The 19,242-nt window shown below is 26.5% G+C and overlaps 2 protein-coding genes across 8 annotated transcripts; both read left to right on the top strand.

Moving 5' to 3' along the window:
* The first annotated feature begins 203 nt into the window (after positions 1-203).
* LOC141534366 (guanine nucleotide exchange factor DBS) lies at positions 204-19,152 on the top strand. Of its 6 annotated transcripts, XM_074253690.1 has the most exons (16): positions 3,041-3,235; positions 3,324-3,436; positions 9,677-9,772; positions 10,306-10,420; positions 10,520-10,610; positions 10,696-10,926; positions 11,485-11,744; positions 11,810-12,044; positions 12,819-13,013; positions 13,089-13,265; positions 14,077-14,262; positions 14,450-15,103; positions 15,174-15,371; positions 15,900-16,108; positions 16,198-16,393; positions 16,705-19,152. In XM_074253690.1, exons 3-16 carry the CDS (start codon positions 9,691-9,693, stop codon positions 16,933-16,935), a joined length of 3,060 nt encoding a protein of 1,019 aa, XP_074109791.1. In that variant the 5' UTR covers positions 3,041-3,235; positions 3,324-3,436; positions 9,677-9,690; the 3' UTR covers positions 16,936-19,152. The 6 variants fall into 6 exon arrangements, with proteins under 6 accessions (XP_074109788.1, XP_074109786.1, XP_074109790.1 ...); XM_074253687.1 differs by lacking the exons at positions 3,041-3,235; positions 3,324-3,436 and adding an exon at positions 204-714 and having other exon boundaries at positions 9,680-9,772; XM_074253685.1 differs by lacking the exons at positions 3,041-3,235; positions 3,324-3,436 and adding an exon at positions 204-714.
* Positions 3,925-7,714, top strand: LOC141534367 (uncharacterized). 2 transcript variants are annotated; one of them, XM_074253692.1, is made up of 3 exons: positions 3,925-4,143; positions 4,342-4,468; positions 6,114-7,714. In XM_074253692.1, the coding sequence occupies exons 2-3, from the start codon at positions 4,382-4,384 to the stop codon at positions 7,203-7,205; spliced, it is 1,179 nt and encodes a 392-aa protein (XP_074109793.1). In that variant the 5' UTR covers positions 3,925-4,143; positions 4,342-4,381; the 3' UTR covers positions 7,206-7,714. The 2 variants fall into 2 exon arrangements, with proteins under 2 accessions (XP_074109793.1, XP_074109794.1); XM_074253693.1 differs by lacking the exon at positions 4,342-4,468 and having other exon boundaries at positions 3,926-4,143.
* Positions 19,153-19,242: the final 90 nt, after the last annotated feature.

The raw sequence follows: 19,242 nt of genomic DNA, 5'->3' as shown, positions 1-19,242 counted from the left end.
TTTTAACAAACTTAAAGTGTTATTATTTCAATTGAAATGTGAAATATTAATTACAATAATAATTAATTGTATTGAGTAAGAGAAAAGACAATAAATTGCGCAAATGCCGTGTATGACCATGCGCAATATAAAAGCAATCGGCGACACCTGTCGCAAGGCCTTAGTTAGTCTCCAGTTCTTTTGACGTACCGTCACAATAAACATGACGTCCTGGAATAAATATGCGTAGTACATACATCAAATGGATCTCACTATCACTCGAGTATTGTTTGTTATTATTTGCAGTAATTGATTATTGTTGATAACATGAGACGCGTGTTTGTTAAATCAGTTAATTATTTAGTGACAATGTAGTTATCTTCCGGTATTGTCATCGGATAATTTAATATCAATGATTATTAACGGCGTAATAAAAAATAGGTGTACAAAGCAATAGTATTTTTTATTAATTATTTAACTAGGCAAGGTTTTATTGTTATTGTAATTATAATTGTAAATTGTAAATAGTTGGTATTTATTTGTGCGCTTAACCTGGGTGTGATATGATGGCCAATTCACCGGCTAGTATTGAAAATCAAATAGATAGTTTCCTTGAGCAATTCAAGAGAAGCGCCTCCAGGGCAATGGAAGATAACGCTAGAGGGAGTTATAACGCCAGCAGCAGCATCAGTCGCAGCAGAAGTGGTAACCTCGACCTCGAGGTCTTGGAGGCCGGTAAGCTTACTCCGAAACGGTTCGATGATTTTTTATAATGTCTTTAAGTACTTACTTGCATCTGGCATTAACTTTGCATTTATTAACTCCAATTATATTAACCACTTGGAGTTACATTACACATTTCTTTAATTATAATGTCATTAAAATTAGCCGACGCTCTAAATTTTTTGATTTTTTTTTAATAATCAAATTCCAACAAAAAAATATTTTGAAAAAATTGCACTTGCAGTTTGTCAAGTTTTTTATAAATGGAATTTTAAAAAATTTTTTTTTGTAATAATTTTCTCCCTAAAAAAAATTATAAACATTTTAAAATTTTGGCTAACTTTAATTTTCATATTTCTTTAATTCAATTACAGGTTTTATTTATCTGAAACAAGTTTTATATTTGAGAAGAATAATAAGAAGCGTGTTTTTAATTATTTTTTGGATCCTGGAGGGTTTTTTATTGTTCAGAACAACGCCTTTGACGCATTTTCGTTTGGGAGGGATACGTAAACTTTGCGGTCCAATAATGCGCAAGTTTCTTTTGACAACTGTAACTACTCTTGCAGAAAAAAAATTATACTATAGCTATTGATGAAATGTTTTCTCTTTATTCAATGAATACTTTAGATTTTTTAAATGGTATGATTAACTTTTTAAATTTATATATTGTTAACTTTTATGATCATTACTAATTCTTTGGTGTGTAAAGCTTGATATATTTCAGCTGATATTTTTTTTAAATAATTAAAAAATTCCAGACAGTAATTTTATTAATTTTTTCAATAAATTTTTATGCGAATTTGATAAATATCAATTTATTTGATAGAAAAAATTTTAAAAAAAATTTTAATGAAGGTAGTGATCATAATTATTTAATTTATTACAAAAAAACGAAAAATTCTAAATATTATTTTCAATTTAAAAAAATTCAAAGAATAAAAAAATAGTTTACATAATTTAATATAATGATTTTAATTTTTTAAAAACAAAAATTAAAAAATCTCTTATAATTAATTAAAAAAATAAAATTGAATAATATTATTTAAAATAAGCTGAATCACGGTTATTACTCCAATAATAAAATTCGTCAACTAAAATTTTTCATATTCATCCACCAATTAATTTTTTTTACCAACAAGAAAAAATATCATAAGTCATTACAATCAGCAATTAATCTCCACCAAATAAAAATAAAAAAATTACAATAAATAACATGTAAAACTTTTTATTCGATTTACCAAGCAATTACACCAAGTAATAAATAAAAAAATAAAAAAAAGTGAAGTATATCATCCTTGAACAAAAATCTAAAGTAGCGATAAACTTGTCTAAAGAAAAAATATTTTGGTATAAAAGATACGTTTAATTAATAACGTATAATTATAACGCTTGGAAGAGCACGCAGAAGACATATAAACTGAATATTCATAACATGACGTATGTAGAGCACAAAAAGCCGTACATCATTCAATTGACTGTTACATACTTATACAACATACCCCATAAATATTTCAGAACTATCTTATATCCTATCAACGTCTCATCTCAGACCGCAAACATACTTTGCGGTAAATGCTATCGCTAAAATAACCAAATAAACAATCCGATAACAATCAGACAATCACACATGTAACGTTGAATGCTTTAGTTATAGTAATAATACTGGTTAGCGGTCAGCTGTCAATTAAAAAAATTTTTTAAATAAATCAATTACAGTTTTATTGAAAAAAATGCTTCTAAAAATTTTCACTTGTAATTTTTATTAATTTTCACATGTGAAACTTTTTAATAAAATTTTTTTTTAATAATTTAATTGCTAAAAAAATTTTTAATGTCTGTCAACTTTAGTTTTATTTATAGTTACTATTCCTAATCAGCTTTTTTAAAATAATAGGAAATAGGAGTTACCGCAAAACGTGCTGCTAAAAGTCACGTGCAATTTTGCTCCCACTCATGGAATATTAAACGTACACGATTGGTTGTTAACATTTGCACTTGTCCCTACTCCTAACTTGGAATCCCCTCAATTTGCTGTATACATACATACATTTATACACATATTTTCTATATATCTCGCTTAATATCTTACCACACAGGCGGTAAATGTATTCAAGTGCCGCAGTGTTTGATAGTAGTCTAAGTAAACCAAACCTGTAACTACTGTACGCTTTATTGTCACTCAACCTGAGTACATACTTTATATTAAAAATAGTGTTACTCTATTCGACATTACATATATAAATATCTGAGTTGTACATAGACCGTTCGATTTTATTAAAGTGCGCAGGGGTGAAATGCCGGTGGATCGTAAAACATTCTATCGATCTAAAATTTGATGTTTCCTAAAAAAAAAAAATATTTTTTCATTAAAAATTTAGCGTATTTTCTATAAATAAACTTAAAAATATTATAATAAATACAGTGCAGTGAAAAATAATAATGTTGAACTCAAATTCAAGCAATACTTTACGGCATAAACATCATACTTGCAACTGTCCGTGTCATCATCATTGTACAACCAAATGTCCAGGTTTGAAAGCAACTATCAGATACTCATAAAATTTTTTTAAATTATTTATAGACTTCTTCAATTTTTAATCAACTTTTTTTTTTGTCAGATTTTGTTGAATTTATGTTAAAGAATTTTTAGTTGGAAAGATACTGCGAGAAGTTTGTATTGAGTGATATTGATTTTGTCGTTCATTGTCCTCTCCTGTTGTTTTATTCAAAGGTCAGTTTTAATTATTCATAGTTGTTATTAATAAGTGTTTTGTTACGTAAAATAAACGCGGTTTTTTTTCTTCGTCTATTAATAAATCACCGCGATGATTTGCTGGTTTTATCTTGAAGTCTTTTAGAGCGCAAATTAATATTTAAAAATATTTTTTGCGGTTTTCTCTCCTAGTGTGTTTACTTCTGCACATGTGGTCTCTGAATCTTCAGCGTCAGTGCGCAACTGCCGCGACTTTGGTCAGGATCGTATCTTTGACGTTTTAAATAATCAATACAGTTAAAAAATTTGTTTTTTCATCCTGTGAAATTTTAAAAATAAATTTAATTATTAATAATTGATAAAAATAAAAAAATACAAATTTGATTTAATTTAAAAAAAATTTTTAGGTTATTTTTGTTTTAACAAGTGAGTTTTTTTTAATTTTAAAATTGGAGTGAATTATTTAGAAAAAAAAATTATTAATAAAAAATAGAAAAAAATTTTAGAAATCGGAATGTGATACAGCCCTGGAATCCCCACCACGGAAATAGTTGCAAAAGGCGATCGCCATATCGTGTCTCGTGTTTCGTTATTTCTCAAAGTTTTTTTAAATGAAACAACACTATTATATTACATAATAATTATAAAATAGTGAACTTAATTATTTAAGCATCAGCATAAAAAAAAAAAAAGATATAAATCTCCCCGTGAAAACTTTAAAAAAGGTAAGTAAAGATTGTGTAGTCAGTGTTCTGTTAAGACCAAAATTGTTGGGCTAGAAACGTGCCAGCGACTTTCGACCTTTTGTTTATAAAATATTTAATTTTACTTTCAAAGTCACATGCGATTAATATTTTATAAACAAACTTTTCAAAGTCAATTATTTATAAACTTTTTTAATATTTAAACTTTATTTTTTTCAGGTTAGTTTTCTTCTTTTTTTTATTTATTTATTTATCAACAATGGAACGTAAACAATCTGCTGGGATTAAAAAAGAGGAGAATAATAAAAAACTTGGAGTTGATAGAAATGATCATCGTGAAACTATGGTAATTTTAATTGATTATTGAGTGAATTATTTTAAGTTCAATTTAATTGACTTTAGATATTAAAATTTAATTAATTACTGGTCCATTAAATTAACTCGATCAAATTGGTAAATTCATTAATGCATAGATATTAAACAGCGAACATTAAATGGTTTTTTTTTTTTTTTTTTTTTTTTTTCATTTCAATTTACTCTAGAGTAATCATAAAAAAATGATAAATATTTTAATTTTATTTTTAAATTAATAAATTAATTTTTTATAAAAATAACTTTTGTGATTTTTAGGCGTAAAATTAAATTTTATTTTATTGTTAATAATAAACACTTTTTCTCAGAAAAATAATAAATAATAAATAATTTTTAGGAGTTGCTTCAGATATTTTGATAATTATTTTTTATTTTATTATACAGAAATAAATTTTTAACTGTCAAGATAACAATTGTTAATTTAATTTCAAAAATTGATGTAAAGATTTATTTTTAAACTACCGAGCAAATGACCTAGTTAAAAATCTTTAGAGAATAAAATAAAAATAACCGAATAAATATTAGTGAATTAAATAAATCAATAGTTGTTAAATAAGTTTTAATTTAATAAACTTTTTAATTAATAAGTTAATTGAATTTTGATACTCTGAAGGAAGTTAGAAAAGTAATTAGTAACATAAATTAATAATATTTTTAATTTTGACGTTTAATCGTAACTATCGGCAAAACTTTTGTTAAAAATTTTATAGTCTATTTGGTAAAGAAATAGCAGTATTAGATATTATAGAAATTTTTATCATTAAATAATTATTAAGTTTAAAAAATAATCACAACAATTATATATTTTTTACTTTTATTGAAGCTATACAAGTCCTGGAAAGTTGTGCGCATAAACTCGCATGTTTAATTTACTATTTCTAATAATGCTTATGTTGGGTTTACTCACCCGGAGTAAGCAGTAATTGACCCCCAGTTTTGAGAAAAATTAAATAACACTTTACATGCATTAAGCATATAAATTGTAATTTAAATATAAAAGCTTCGTACGTGTATCATGAATCATGAATAATTTCTAGCTTAATTTATTTCTGTCAAAAAAAAAAAATATTGATGTAAAATTATTTTTGACAATAGTTAATTATAATTATATTTATTATTTCAAAATTAATTTGGAGTAATAATTTTACTCCAATTGTTTTTTAATATATTGTGAAATTTTCAATATTTAAAAATATCTATGACATTCCAGCAGGAAATTGAAGTTGGACCTCACCTTTTTTTTTTGTAAAAATCAATACGTTGTGATATAACATCTTTTATTTTTAATCCGCTCGCGGATATTAAAAAAATATTTAAATCTTGATCCATATTTTAGTGAGTACTAAAAATCTTTATAATTTGAAATTAAATTCTAATTTTTTTGTCACAAAAAATTATTAAGTTTATTGATAATTATTAACTCTAAAGTTATTTAAAAAAAAATGTTATCTGTAAATGACACCGTTTGCTGATAACGAGTTAATAAAAATTAGAGACAAAACACTTGTTGACAAAGTAAAAGCCATTTTTATATTGCCATGAGTAAATAGTTTAAAAGTTATTATTAAATTATAAAAATTTTTTAAATAAAAATATGACTAATAAATATTTATTTACAGGCAGAAGCAAGTGATGAAGAAGCTGTTGAATTAGTCGAGGAATCAATGGCCCCAGTATTGAAACAGAAAAAATCAAAATTAGTAAAAGAATCAAAGTATGAATCAACTAAACTTGAAGACAACGTAGCGCAAGTGTTGCAGCGTTTTAAACGTGGGTGTGAGTGTCAAGATGATCAGTGTTTTAAGGGATTAAATCCTGAGGCAGTGTATCGTCATCGTCTGAATATCGCCGAGTTGACAAAAGCTGAGCACGATATGTATTTAATGGGTGTGACAATGGCATGTTTAGCAAATCCAAATCAAACAGCGCGTCACACCGAGCGTCGTCGATTACGTGCTCAGTATGTTTATCAAGGCCGTCGCGTTTGTCTGGATGCATTTCTCTACCTCGAAAATTGCACGCACTATCAAATAAAACGGATCAGGAAGCATTTGGTGACCCACGGTGTAACACCTCGTGTGCATGGTAACCATGGAAAAATTCCCCATAACACATTTTCATTGGACATTTATCAGATAGCCACCGAATTTCTGAAATCGTTCATCAAAGAGCAGGAAATAAATCAAAAAGCTATAAAAACGTCAATTAAAAATTCAACTGCGATCCATTTACCCGCAGAGATAACGCGGAAAACCGTGCATGATTTATACAAAGATTACTGTAAAAAATTGTCACCGACTATAAAAGTTATGGGCTACTCAACATTTCGAAGATTTATGAAAGTACAATTTCCTCACATTAAATTTGCAAAACTCGAATTTGTCATAAGGCCGCAGCAAAATCAGTCATCTGTTGCTGCTGCAAGCATTAATGATAACAGACGAATGGGAGTTGAGGTGGATGCTGAAATCACAGAAACGGAAACCGAACCAGAAGCAACAGAATCGTTACATTTTATCACCGAAAATGCAGATATGATACCAATTGTAATTACCACGAACGATATTGAACATTATAATGATAACAATGCATATTTTATAACGCCAACTCATAAATTACACGGAGAGTTAAGTTATCAATTAACGAGTACTGGTTTATTGGTAAATAGATCTGGGCTTCCAATAACTGTTGCTAATATTAATTCTGCGTAAAATTATTTTTTATCGCAACATCAATTCTGGTCATTATGATTCAATCATATGTTTGTCTTTATTGTAGTTATAATTTATTTTTTTTTTAAATTAAAATATATGACTAATATTTTGTAATTTATAATTAAGCACTTGAGTTAAATATATATTAAATATTAATGATATAAATTAATAGGAGAGTACTTTTATTTTTTTATAAGCTATATGAAGTAAATTATCCGTTGGATAATTATTAGGAATTACAGTACTCACAGTATGTTCAGTCTTAATGTTTGTAATGTGCAGGGTCAGACACCTCACGCATTTATAAAGAAGTATATATTCTCATATTTGTTTAATGTAACTTCCAGACAGATTAACTTAAGTGGTTGAATTAAACCAGAGTTTCTCATTTTTTATAATTATTTTTTTTTTTTTTTATTTCAATGAGCTTTTTTTTGTAAAATTAAAAATATGGATAATGATGATATTATCATTTGAAACTTATTTATAATTTCTATAGCTTTATTTTTTTGCAAGATCAAATTAAATTCGTTCCAATTGTTTCAAAATCTCGGAAAAAATGGATTAAAAATTCTACATAAAAAAATTAAAACTGAAAAAACGTGAAATTTAATGATGAAAAAAAAAAAAAAAAAAAACAGAATAAAAAATACAGTACGGTGGGTCAAGACCTCCGTTATTTAAATCGTTGGTGAAAAAAATTGAGATTTAAAGAAGTGATTCTTTTTTTCTTGAAATTTTATTCTCCTTGAAGTGACAAGCGGATTAAGAGGATTGATTTTTTTTGGAGTAGTATAAGTAGCCAGCCAATGAAGTAACAGTTTAAGTAAATTGTTAGACAGTATTAACTTTTATATATATTGAGAGCCACGTTGGTTTACAGTTATATCAGTGATATTGTGGATAAAGCTGGAAACTATTTTAGATGGGGAAAAGAAGAATCAAGAGAAGGTCATTCAAGTGCATCCTCGCGGGGCCAGAGGCCTTTTACTACCAGTTCACTGCGGGAGAGTTCACGTTATAGCGCTCATACACGTGTAAAATTCAACGAGAACGATAGTAGTCTCTGACTGCTGATGATGTTGATTTATCGTCATACGTTTTCATTAAATACTGCGTACGAGTTTTTGCATTGTCGTTATTTTGAATAATAGAGTTATGGTTTACTTTTATTTATGTTTTCTCTTATCTTAAAGTTTAATTGTTATTATTTATAATGCAACTGATTTTATCATATGTCACATAGTATAAAATATATTGTATATACACAATACAATAGGAAGAATATTGTATTGTTATTCTGTTTAAATGAAGACCTGTTTACTATATAAGGTAAATTATAAATATTTATATTTTTTATTGTTATAATATCAATTTATTTTAATTGTTTATATTTTTTTACAACAATTAAATAATTCATAAGTTTTTAGTTTTCATTTTTTAAGTTAACTGTGATTTTGGTTTACAAAAATTTGTGTAAATTATAAAAAATTTAATTGCAGGTTGATACAGATGAAAATTATTTAGGTGACGAGTTTTAATATCGTGAGAAAGAATACTAATACAAAAAAACTGTAAATGATACAGTTCTTTTTTTTTTTTTTTTAATTATTCATTTATTTATATTTAAACTTTTGTAAATAAAAATACAGTTAAAAAATTTTATTTTATTTTTTTGTTTTAAAGTCTACTAAAAATTCTTTTGTCAGCAGCATTTTTAGTTATTAGACGACGTTAGAATATGAACAGGTTTACTTCACAGAAAGAAGAGCATTGTAAATGAGAGAAAATCAGTTTGAAATACTTATGTAAATGCGACTGCGTTACATTTATAAATATTCATGTTGTCTTCTTCTGATATGTACCCAGAAATAAAAGTTTACTTGAACTACTATTGTTCGGAAAAACGAAGTTGTCTTAGGCAAAGAAAGAAGCTTGTTCTTCTTGAATATTTTCATTAATTAACATTGTTTGAAGTAAATTTCTGACTTTTATATTGTAAATAATATGAAGAAATATAAGTAATATAAATCTGATAGGATTAGGCTCATTATATTCATAATATAATTATAAAATTTATATCAATGTAATGAATTAAAGGTTGATGTATTATTGAATACTGAGAAAAAAATGAAAAATGTTTTAATAAGAAATTAATTTGTTAAAAATTTCCAACACTTTTATTTTTTAGCTGAAGAAATAAATTTTTTTCTCAGTAACTTTATTTTTAGAAAAAAATTTTCTAAACTTGGGAAAATACAATTTTGCTTATTGCTTTAATTTTATTTAACAAAAAAATTGGTTTTAAAAAATTATTAAAAAAAAATTGAATTTTTAATTGATTAAAATTTTTACAAGTCCGTTTTTTGAATAATTTTTTTTTTTTTGCTATAATTTATTTGTTAAAGAAAATTTAAAAAACTGTAAAGTGTTAGCTAAATTTAATGTTATAAATAATAATGTTACAGAAGATGTGGAAAGTATGACCGGAGAGATCGAAAACGGCGACTTGGCAGTCCGAGACGTAGCAGATCTCCTTCAGCATCAATATGCTATTATTACGGGTAAGAGCACCAGTATAATATAATAATAAACACGCTTGATATAATGAAGCCCACCACACTCCTTACTCAATTAAATGAATTTAAGTGCGGCTTGTATGATCCGATCAGATCGAAGGTGAATGCAGTGCAGCACTCTTGATCACTGCAGTGAAATGTCAACCGTCTTTGGAATTTTTTAATAAAATTCCGTTAAAACCGGTTTCTCCCGCCGAAAATATAATGCATATAATCCCGATATTCTCCCGATACAAAAAATTAAGAATTTAGCCTCAGTCTCGATCTATATTCCAATTAAAATACAACTATCATATTATTTCTTCTTCAATTATCATCATATAATCCATAATAACACTGTGTTTATTTTTAAATTTATAAGCAACAATTACTATCAATTGCATGGTACTTAAATATTTTTTATGTACAAAATTAAAGTCTGTAAAATTAATTGCCATTTATATTGACAGTAAATACGACTGTTAAACGGACGTTAAAACAAATAAATGCAAATGTCCATTTAAATGATTTTTTTTCAGGAGGTAAAACAAGAGAAGGATGTCCTATAATTACATTCCCTGACAATGGAAACTTTCACAATCTTACTGATTTAGATTATCAGCGTTTAATGCTCTATCTCACTTCAGTTCCCACGTAAGATATTACTTTTTTATTACCTAGTTTTATTTTTTTATTAGTTATTAATGTATATCAATAACAATAATAATATTGATCGTAAAACTGTAAATTTAGTCTACAAGAAGCTGACTTGGGATTCCATTTGATTATCGATCGTCGTACGGACAAGTGGAACTCTGTTAAAACTGTCCTCATTAAAATTTCCGTGAGTTTATTTTCATATTGAATTATTTACTTGATAATCCTACATTATAATCATAATGTCTAATAATCTTATTGAATAATTTCAGGCATTTTTCCCAGGATTAGTTCATGTCGCCTACGTTCTACGGCCAGTTGGTTTTCTTCAAAAAGCCATCTCTGAAGTCTCAAACAAACTCTTCCGTGAAGACTTTAAATTTCGGGTTATTGTCCTGGCAAATGTAACAGAGCTCCATGATTTTATTGACAAAGATCAGTTGACTGAGCAGCTCGGTGGTGATTTACCATACTGCCATACAACCTGGATTCAAAATAGAATAGTATGTTCATTAATTAATTCTTAGAGCTATTGTGTGTTTAGTATTTATGGTTTCTGGAAGTAGGAGTTTACCTACTTTTTATATTTTTATAAAAATATTCTATCGCGGAATTTTATTTTTTTCTCGATGGCTTTAAAAAAGTTACGAGGATTTAAAAAGTACTAGAAAATGGATGAAGTCGGTTGTAGTGCCTCTAAGCGTTTTAAAAAATCACTTTAATACCCGAGTGCATTTACTAGACTTTTTTCAACTTAAAAGCTTAGATATATCCTTAAAAAATCAAGATTTTCAAATATTTAGTTTTTTATAATAAAAATACTGCAGTGTTTTAATTATGTTTTATTTTATAAGTCGTTATTTGAAGATCGTAAAAAATTTTTATGTGGAAAACTGGGTCATCACCTTATCATGAATTTAATGTGCTAATGTTTTTGGGCATTTAAAATTTTAAATAAATTATCAATAGTAGATAAAGTTTTCTTCCAGACCATAATTTATCTTTCTCTTTATAATTTATTTTTAATAATAATAATAATTATATTTATCTTTTGAAAACAGAGTTTAGAAAAATTTTCATCCATGACTCAAGACGTATCACTTGCCTTAGATTCATTTACTCGTCGCTTAGCGGAAATTGAATTTCCCAATAACACAATAGCGACGACGCGGTTATTGAATCAGCAGCAACTCGAGTATAATGAACTGAAAGAGGAAATTTTGAGCGCAGCGCGACATGGTGAAGCACTTTTAGATAGTGTACGACAATTGACCGGCAAAAGTACTGCCGATCGATTAGGAAATGTCGCCGCTGTTGAACGGTAACTATTAATACATTTCTTCTTCTTCAATACTTTGCTTATTTAATTATACTTTTAAATTACAGGTTGTTAGTGCAACTAGAAGAAACAGAACGAACATTCGATCTTTTTTGGTCGCATCACAGTTCTCGTTTACGACATTGTCTAGCTCTCCGGCAATTTGAGCAAGATTTTCGTGAGTTACAGACTTCATTGGATCAGCATCTGAAAACCGTCGACGATATGACTGAAGTTGGAGAAACCCAAGTTCGTGTTGATCAACTTATTCGTGATACATCTGCTTTCCAACGAATATGCCGGGTATGTTAATATTTTTAAATTATTGTTATTATACACACTTTTTTTAATATAAGATTAAAAAAAAATTCCTTTATAAAAAATACCAACTAATAATTAAATAAGATTTATTAATTACCTGATAAAATAATTGTACGATATTCGTTAAGCGCACCAACTATTTTAAAATGCACAAATATTTTTAAACATCAAAATCATAAATAATTAATAAAATTAGATTTTGATGTTTTAAAATAAATTAGCGATAAAAGTCAAAATTTTCAAATGAACACCATGCACACAAGCATAAATGGTATTTTGCACCGCTTTCCACTTTTTATTTTTGTCGATAGTCCTATTTGTTGCATACCATGTGGATTTGGGTCTTGGTAAGCAGCAAAAATTAAATAGATTAATAAATATCTCTACTTACAATAATTACTTATAAAATATATAAACATTTTTTAAATAAATAATTTCTATAACTTATTTTGATGATACAAATTCAAAACCGTAAAATTATTAATTTTTTTTTGCTCGTTATTCTTTTCGAAGATAATAAATGCAATAATTATTTAGACTAATTATCAGTGACAATCATTATTATTTTTTTTTTTTTTTAATAAACAAGCAGTTAGACGGCATGATAATTGCATAATTGCATGGACATGCTCACTATTTTTATTTCTTAAAAAAGAAATGCTTAATTATGTTATGTCCGTAGAATAATTTATTTAAATAATGTTTTAATAAAAAATTTGCTTTTAAATTTAATTAATTGAAAAAATTTATGTACAGGGTGATATTGATCGTGCTGAGGAAGTTATCGCTGCGGGACAACAGTTATTATCAGGAAAACATCAATGTCCAACAGAAGTCGTTGAGCCGAAATGTGCTGAATTGCAACGTGTTTGCACGATTCTCAGCCAAAGATTGGAGAGGCGATTACATACGCTCACTAAATGCCGCGAACTTATGGAACGCATTGACAAGGTATATATTAATTTATTGTTCAATTATTTATTGCTTACAGATGTGTTTTATTAAATAAAAAAAATTCATTCTTAGGCTAATGCTTGGTGTACTCGAGGAATAGAACTTCTTGCATCGCAGAACAGTACATTACCAACAGATCAAGCTCTTCAGGAATTAGAACAGCTTATTGAAGCTGCTGAAGAGTTTCACAGTCCACGATGTATTTTTCAAGACTCGATTATGCCAGAAACTAAAGCATTAGTTGCACAGGTAAATTATTATTAATATTTAAATATTAAATTGAATTTTTTAAATTTAAAATTAAATTATTTAAATTCAATTTATGCTGCAACTTTAATAATAATAATTTTTTTGACATTTTACTATTACTATTATTGTTAGATAAATAAATGATAAAATTTTTACTGTAAAGTCAACTAAAATAGAGAAGGTTTAAATGAATAGGTTTGAATCAATAAAACAGTAAGTGAAATGCGAGTTTTTTTAACTCTTTAGTTCTTTTGTCTTGTTATATTACTTTAGGGTTATTGAATACCCTTTGTGAAAATAGATATATCGAAAAATGGGGCTTCAAATTAAGCCTTTTAAGTGTCATGAATCAAATAAGAGCTGCATTTAAATTTAACATGCTCTTAATTAAAATATTTTTATTTTAAAACTAAGGTATTGTAATTATATTTTCATCTTATTACTTTGAGCTTTTTGAAATAAGTTTCAATATAAAAAATATATATATATATATATATATATATATATATATATATATATATATATATATATATATATATATATATATATATATATATATATATATATATTTTTTTATTTCTCATAATAATATAAGATTTGATAAAAATAATTTTTTTAAATTATTGAATATTATTTTAATCCAAATAAAAAAAAAAATAAAATTCTAAAAATTTTTTTTTTAAAGCGGTTAGTAAAAAACTGATCGAAATTCTGTAAAATGAACAAGGGTACTTACTGTTAGGTTTAAATTAAGCCGCATACATATTTTTCATTTAAAAGATTAAATATAAAATAATAATTTTTTACTCAGGTCTTACAACGAATCGAAGATGTGACATTGATGTGCGAGAAAAAAATAATTGTTTTAAAACAACAGTTGATAAAACCAGCGAGACCGGTTCAAACGGTTACACCAGAGCCAGCAAAACCACTTCAAGCATCACCACAAATCATAAAACCAGGAAGAGTTTTAAAAAAAGCTAATACAATGCCAAAGGTATATGATAACAAATTATATTCATTTTTATTATCGATTTCTTATTATGAACCGGAAATTTTACACAGTAAAGAATTTTTTTACTTTTAAAAAAGGCAATTTAGAAGTAATTTATTATTGAAAACCTTGGTCGAAAATTTTCAACCGAGTTATAAAACTAATTACTAAATGGATTATTTATTTACAGATGGAAATGGGTCCAATAGAAGGCGACTCATCATCGCCAGAGAGTGAACCAAGAGATGTCGAAGCAACGCGACTCAAACGCGGTCATGTATTAACAGAACTTGTTGAAACTGAACGTGCTTATGTAGCAGAACTTGGATCGATTATAAAGGGATATATGATGGAAATGACTAATGAAACAATGAGCCATCCGATACCGAGTGCGTTAGTAGGAAAATTCGACATACTATTCGGGAATCTCGAAGAAATTTATCTCTTTCACGGTGAAACGTTTTTACGTGACTTAGAAAATTGTATATCGAATACAGAGCTAGTTGCGCTGTGTTTTGTACAGCGACGAGATATATTTTTCCGTTTATACAGCTATTATTGTCAGAACATCACGAGATCTGAGAGACTGAGAGAACAAATACAAGGAGAGCCGCAATTTTTAGCAGCTTGTCAGCAAAAACTAGGCCATAAATTACCGTTGGCTGCTTATCTGCTTAAGCCTGTACAGCGTATTACCAAGTATCAATTATTATTAAAAGATTTACTCAAGTACAGCGATGAACCGGCTTGTTGTACAGAATTACAAGAGGCTTTGGATTGTATGCTAGTTGTTTTGAAATGTGTTAATGATAGTATGCATCAAACTGCTATCACTGGATTTGGTGTAAGTTTTTAATTTACTATGACGTGAATAATCAAATCATGAATTAATATTTTTTTTTTTTTATTTATAGGGAGATTTAACTGCTCAAGGTGAACTCTTATTGCAAGGATCATTCAGCGTTTGGAGTAGTAGTAAACGTGAGCGATTATTACGATTAAAACCATCTCAGCGTCATATTTTTCTTTACGAAAAAGCTATGATATTTTGCAAACACAGCAAGCCTCAAGCTCACAATAAAGCGACTTATCACTTCAAACGATTTCTCAAAGTGAGTTTGATTAAAACTTAACAATTTTAAAAATATTACAAAAAATTAGTAATTTAATTATATAAATTAATTTTTGACTTATGACCAAATTCACATTGACAAAAAAAATAAATAAATAAACAAATTACGTTAATCGCGAAATTTAAATCTATTTAGAATTATTTTGAAGACTTTTAATAAATTAAATTTAAAAATTCCAATGATATTAAATTTAATTTTAAAAAATCATTATATAAATACGCCAGAGACAAAATTTTTCTTATTATCTTTATTACATAGATAATAATTTTTTAAATCAATAAATTCTTGATAAAAGAATGTACATTTTTATCCGTAAGAAAACTTTTAAGTCAAGAAATATTTTGCTTCTCTAAAAAAGTTCATATTTTCTAAAAAAAAAATTAGTTTCAGAACTTCTAGAACAATTTTGATAAATGTAGAGCTTATGAGAATGTTATAAATATTTCAAAAATGTCCTAAATACTTTAAAAACATAATTGAATAAATATTACAATAATTATGTTATAGATGTCACAGATCGGTTTAACTGAATCCGTCAAAGGCGACACGAGAAGATTCGAAATCTGGTTACAAGGTCGTGCTGAAGTTCACACGATACAAGCACCGAGTAATGAAGTTAAGCAATCGTGGGTACGTCAGATAAAAGGTGTTTTAATGTCGCAGCTTGCAGAGTTAAAAGGAAAACAGAGTACGGCGTTAGCTAAATCTAATCATAAGTACGTATTGTTTGAATTAATTATTACTATCGGTTGTCCGCAGCGAAAGTAAATAATTACCAACTAATTAATTAATGAAAATTCTATAGACCATTACGACAAACAATATCATGGGAAACGCATAGTGTTTCTGGATCACTGCGTACACTCTCCGTTGATGGTAATAGTGTAATATCACATGTTACCGATGTATCACAATCGACGGAAGAAGATGTTGCTTGGAGCTCAGAAAATAGTAACACTGATGACGAAGATGCTTTCTCTGAGAATCCAGGACCTGCTCCAGTAAATTTATTTCCTTATTTTTTATCGACTTATTTCTTTTGAAGAAAATCGACATTTTTGTGACAAGAAATAAATTTGTTGGAAATTTTCAACATTTTTTTTTTCTTAGCGAAAAAAATTTTAATTGTTCTTACAGTAATTTGCTTGAAAAAAAGTTTTCTAAATTAATTAATTAAGTTTATAAAAAATTAATTTCTTGTCACAAGAATATCCATATTTTTTAAAAGAAATTTTTTTAGTAAATTTGAAATCACTTGACAAAAAAAAAGAGAATTAATTTATTTATTTAAGAATGCAAATAATTGTTCTAGGGTGGAAGATACGTAGCGCTGGCTGACTACTGTGCTGTCGGTCCAGCAGAAGTAACGATGCGAGAGGGCGATCACTTGGAATTATTAAAAGTTGGCTGTGCTGGTTGGTGGTTTGTTAAATTAATTGGTACTGGAATTGAAGGCTGGGCGCCAGCGGCTTACTTAGAGCCAGTAAGTCGTAAAACATCGCGCAGCTCTCAATCAGTTAACAATAGTCAAGAAGTTATATGAAATCGGCGTTTAACACACTAAGTAATACATCGTATGTAATACTCAATGTATACATACAGTGTATTATTTAGTGTGTTAACAATAATTATTAAACACCGCTAGACTTTTTTTACATATAATTTCATTTAACATATTAAATTATAATATAACATTAAAACATTAATATGTTGGATTTATTATGTGCAATCAAAACAGTTTATCTTTCTTTAGTTATGCCACGAGCAATTTTAATCAAATATTATCAGTTGATATTTTTTTTATTCATTACAATGCTTAAGTATATCAATTTTTAATATAATAAATAAGAGCTTAATGGGCTAATTAAATGGCAAATAATTTAAATTGTGAATTAGATTGTAAAATTAATTATTATTTATATTTTTAACACCAACTTTTAGGACAATTTTGTTGTTCGTAAATTCGACTGAATTAGCCAGTACAGTATTTTATTATTAAACTTTTTTTTTATACGTAATTATATCAATTGTTTTATTTCTAATTATTAATTTAGAGGCTATTTATTTATTGTACATAAATTGATGTATATTTTTTATTAAAATTTTATTGTAGATATAAAAAGGTATTTACATAATAATTAAGTTTTATAAACTGGGTATTAAATTAGTTTGTTTTGTTGTTTAATGAATTATAATAAATATTTTTTACCGGGAAAAAAAAAAAAAAAAAAAATAATGACTATTGAGTGTTGGAAAAAGAAGAAAGGACCGATAATGTTTTATTGCCATGTTAGATGATAAGCTGGTACATTGTTGAATATTTGAAAATAATATTGCTGGAGCAATTAAATATTTAAAACTTTAAAATAAAACCCGGTAATACAAACTAAATATAATGAATAGTAAAAATAAGAAATATATTGTATGATTTATAATTAAAATCTATAGGACGTATGAGCAATTAAATAGACTTCCAAATTGTAAACAGTTAACACCAATTAGGCTGTAGTTTATTACTATAGTTTCAATATTTAGTACTGAGTAACTTGCATTAATTAATATATAAATTGATCCATTTTAAAAGATCTTAATGATAATTAACGTGTTTGTAATTTATACAATAATGATTTTCAGCAAGAAAATTTTTTTCTATAAAATAAAAAAAAAAAAAAAATTGATACGCACATAAAAAAATTATAATTTTATTAAATTTCATTACTTTTATTATTATTAATATGTTAATAATTTTTTTTTGTTAAATATAAGCATTTATCTTTATTAAAATTTTAATTATAAATTTTTAATTTCAATTATTTGTTTGTAATTGAATTTTTTATTTATAATTATTAATTTCTGTTATAAATTAGCAATTCTCAAGTTTTTATTTACGAATGAAAAAAATGTGATTATTAATTAAAAAAAAAATAGAATTTCGTTAAATTGAATTTTAAAAATAAATTTTTGTACCAAAAAAGCAATCGACAGTCTCTGATCATTAATCAGACGTTAAAAAATTCAATGTTAAAAATGTCCTGAAAAGTCTCAAGCTTAGACGAGAAAAAAGAAACATAAATTTTGCAATATGTAGATAAAAAAAAGTTTACTCTTAAAGAGAGTGGCTAGATTAATATTTAAATAAATAGAGTTGGGGAATAAATCTTGTTCAATGAATACATACATAGACAATAAACCTGTCCATTACTTAAAAAAATATTTAATAATTAATAATTAAAATAAAATTCATCAATAGAAAAACTGAAATTCTTCGACTCATATCACCATACAAAAATAAAATTGTTATCGCTTAGAAATCTTCATTAATTCACTAAAATCATCTGATATTTTTTTTTTAAACAAAAATATAGCGTACAGACAATATTTTTACATGAAAAATTTGTAAAATCTATTGGGAAAATTAAAGTATCATTTTTAGTAAATTAATATTGATTCAAAAAAATTATCTTTATCATTTTTTAATAACAAAAATCATCGCTCAATGTATTTGATAACATCACCATAATTATAAATCTTTTTAAAAAAATAAGAATAATAATATTAATACTTGCCGTTCCCTCCAACAAAGAAACATTCATAAAATATGTAGAAATAAAGATAATAAAATAGAAATACAATTCTGTTAAACTTAAAACACTGTTCAAGTTGAAATAATTATTACCGGTTTTACTTACAAGCGACTAAAATAAAACGTGTGTATGTATAAAAAATTTAAATACAAATAAATGATTCACCTGAGATAAAAATTGTTTTATTGGTGTAATTAATAATCTATATTATTAAGAGAATAAGAAAAATTTTGTGTCGGGGATAGTCTTATGATAAAAATTTCTTA

This window comes from Cotesia typhae, unplaced genomic scaffold, assembly GCF_013202065.1.
Source record: "Cotesia typhae breed Kobodo isofemale line unplaced genomic scaffold, CoteBio_Ctyphae scaffold_13, whole genome shotgun sequence".
NCBI lineage: Eukaryota > Metazoa > Arthropoda > Insecta > Hymenoptera > Braconidae > Cotesia > Cotesia typhae.
Note: the sequence above shows the minus strand (reverse complement) of the source record. Positions and strands in the feature narration are given on the sequence as shown.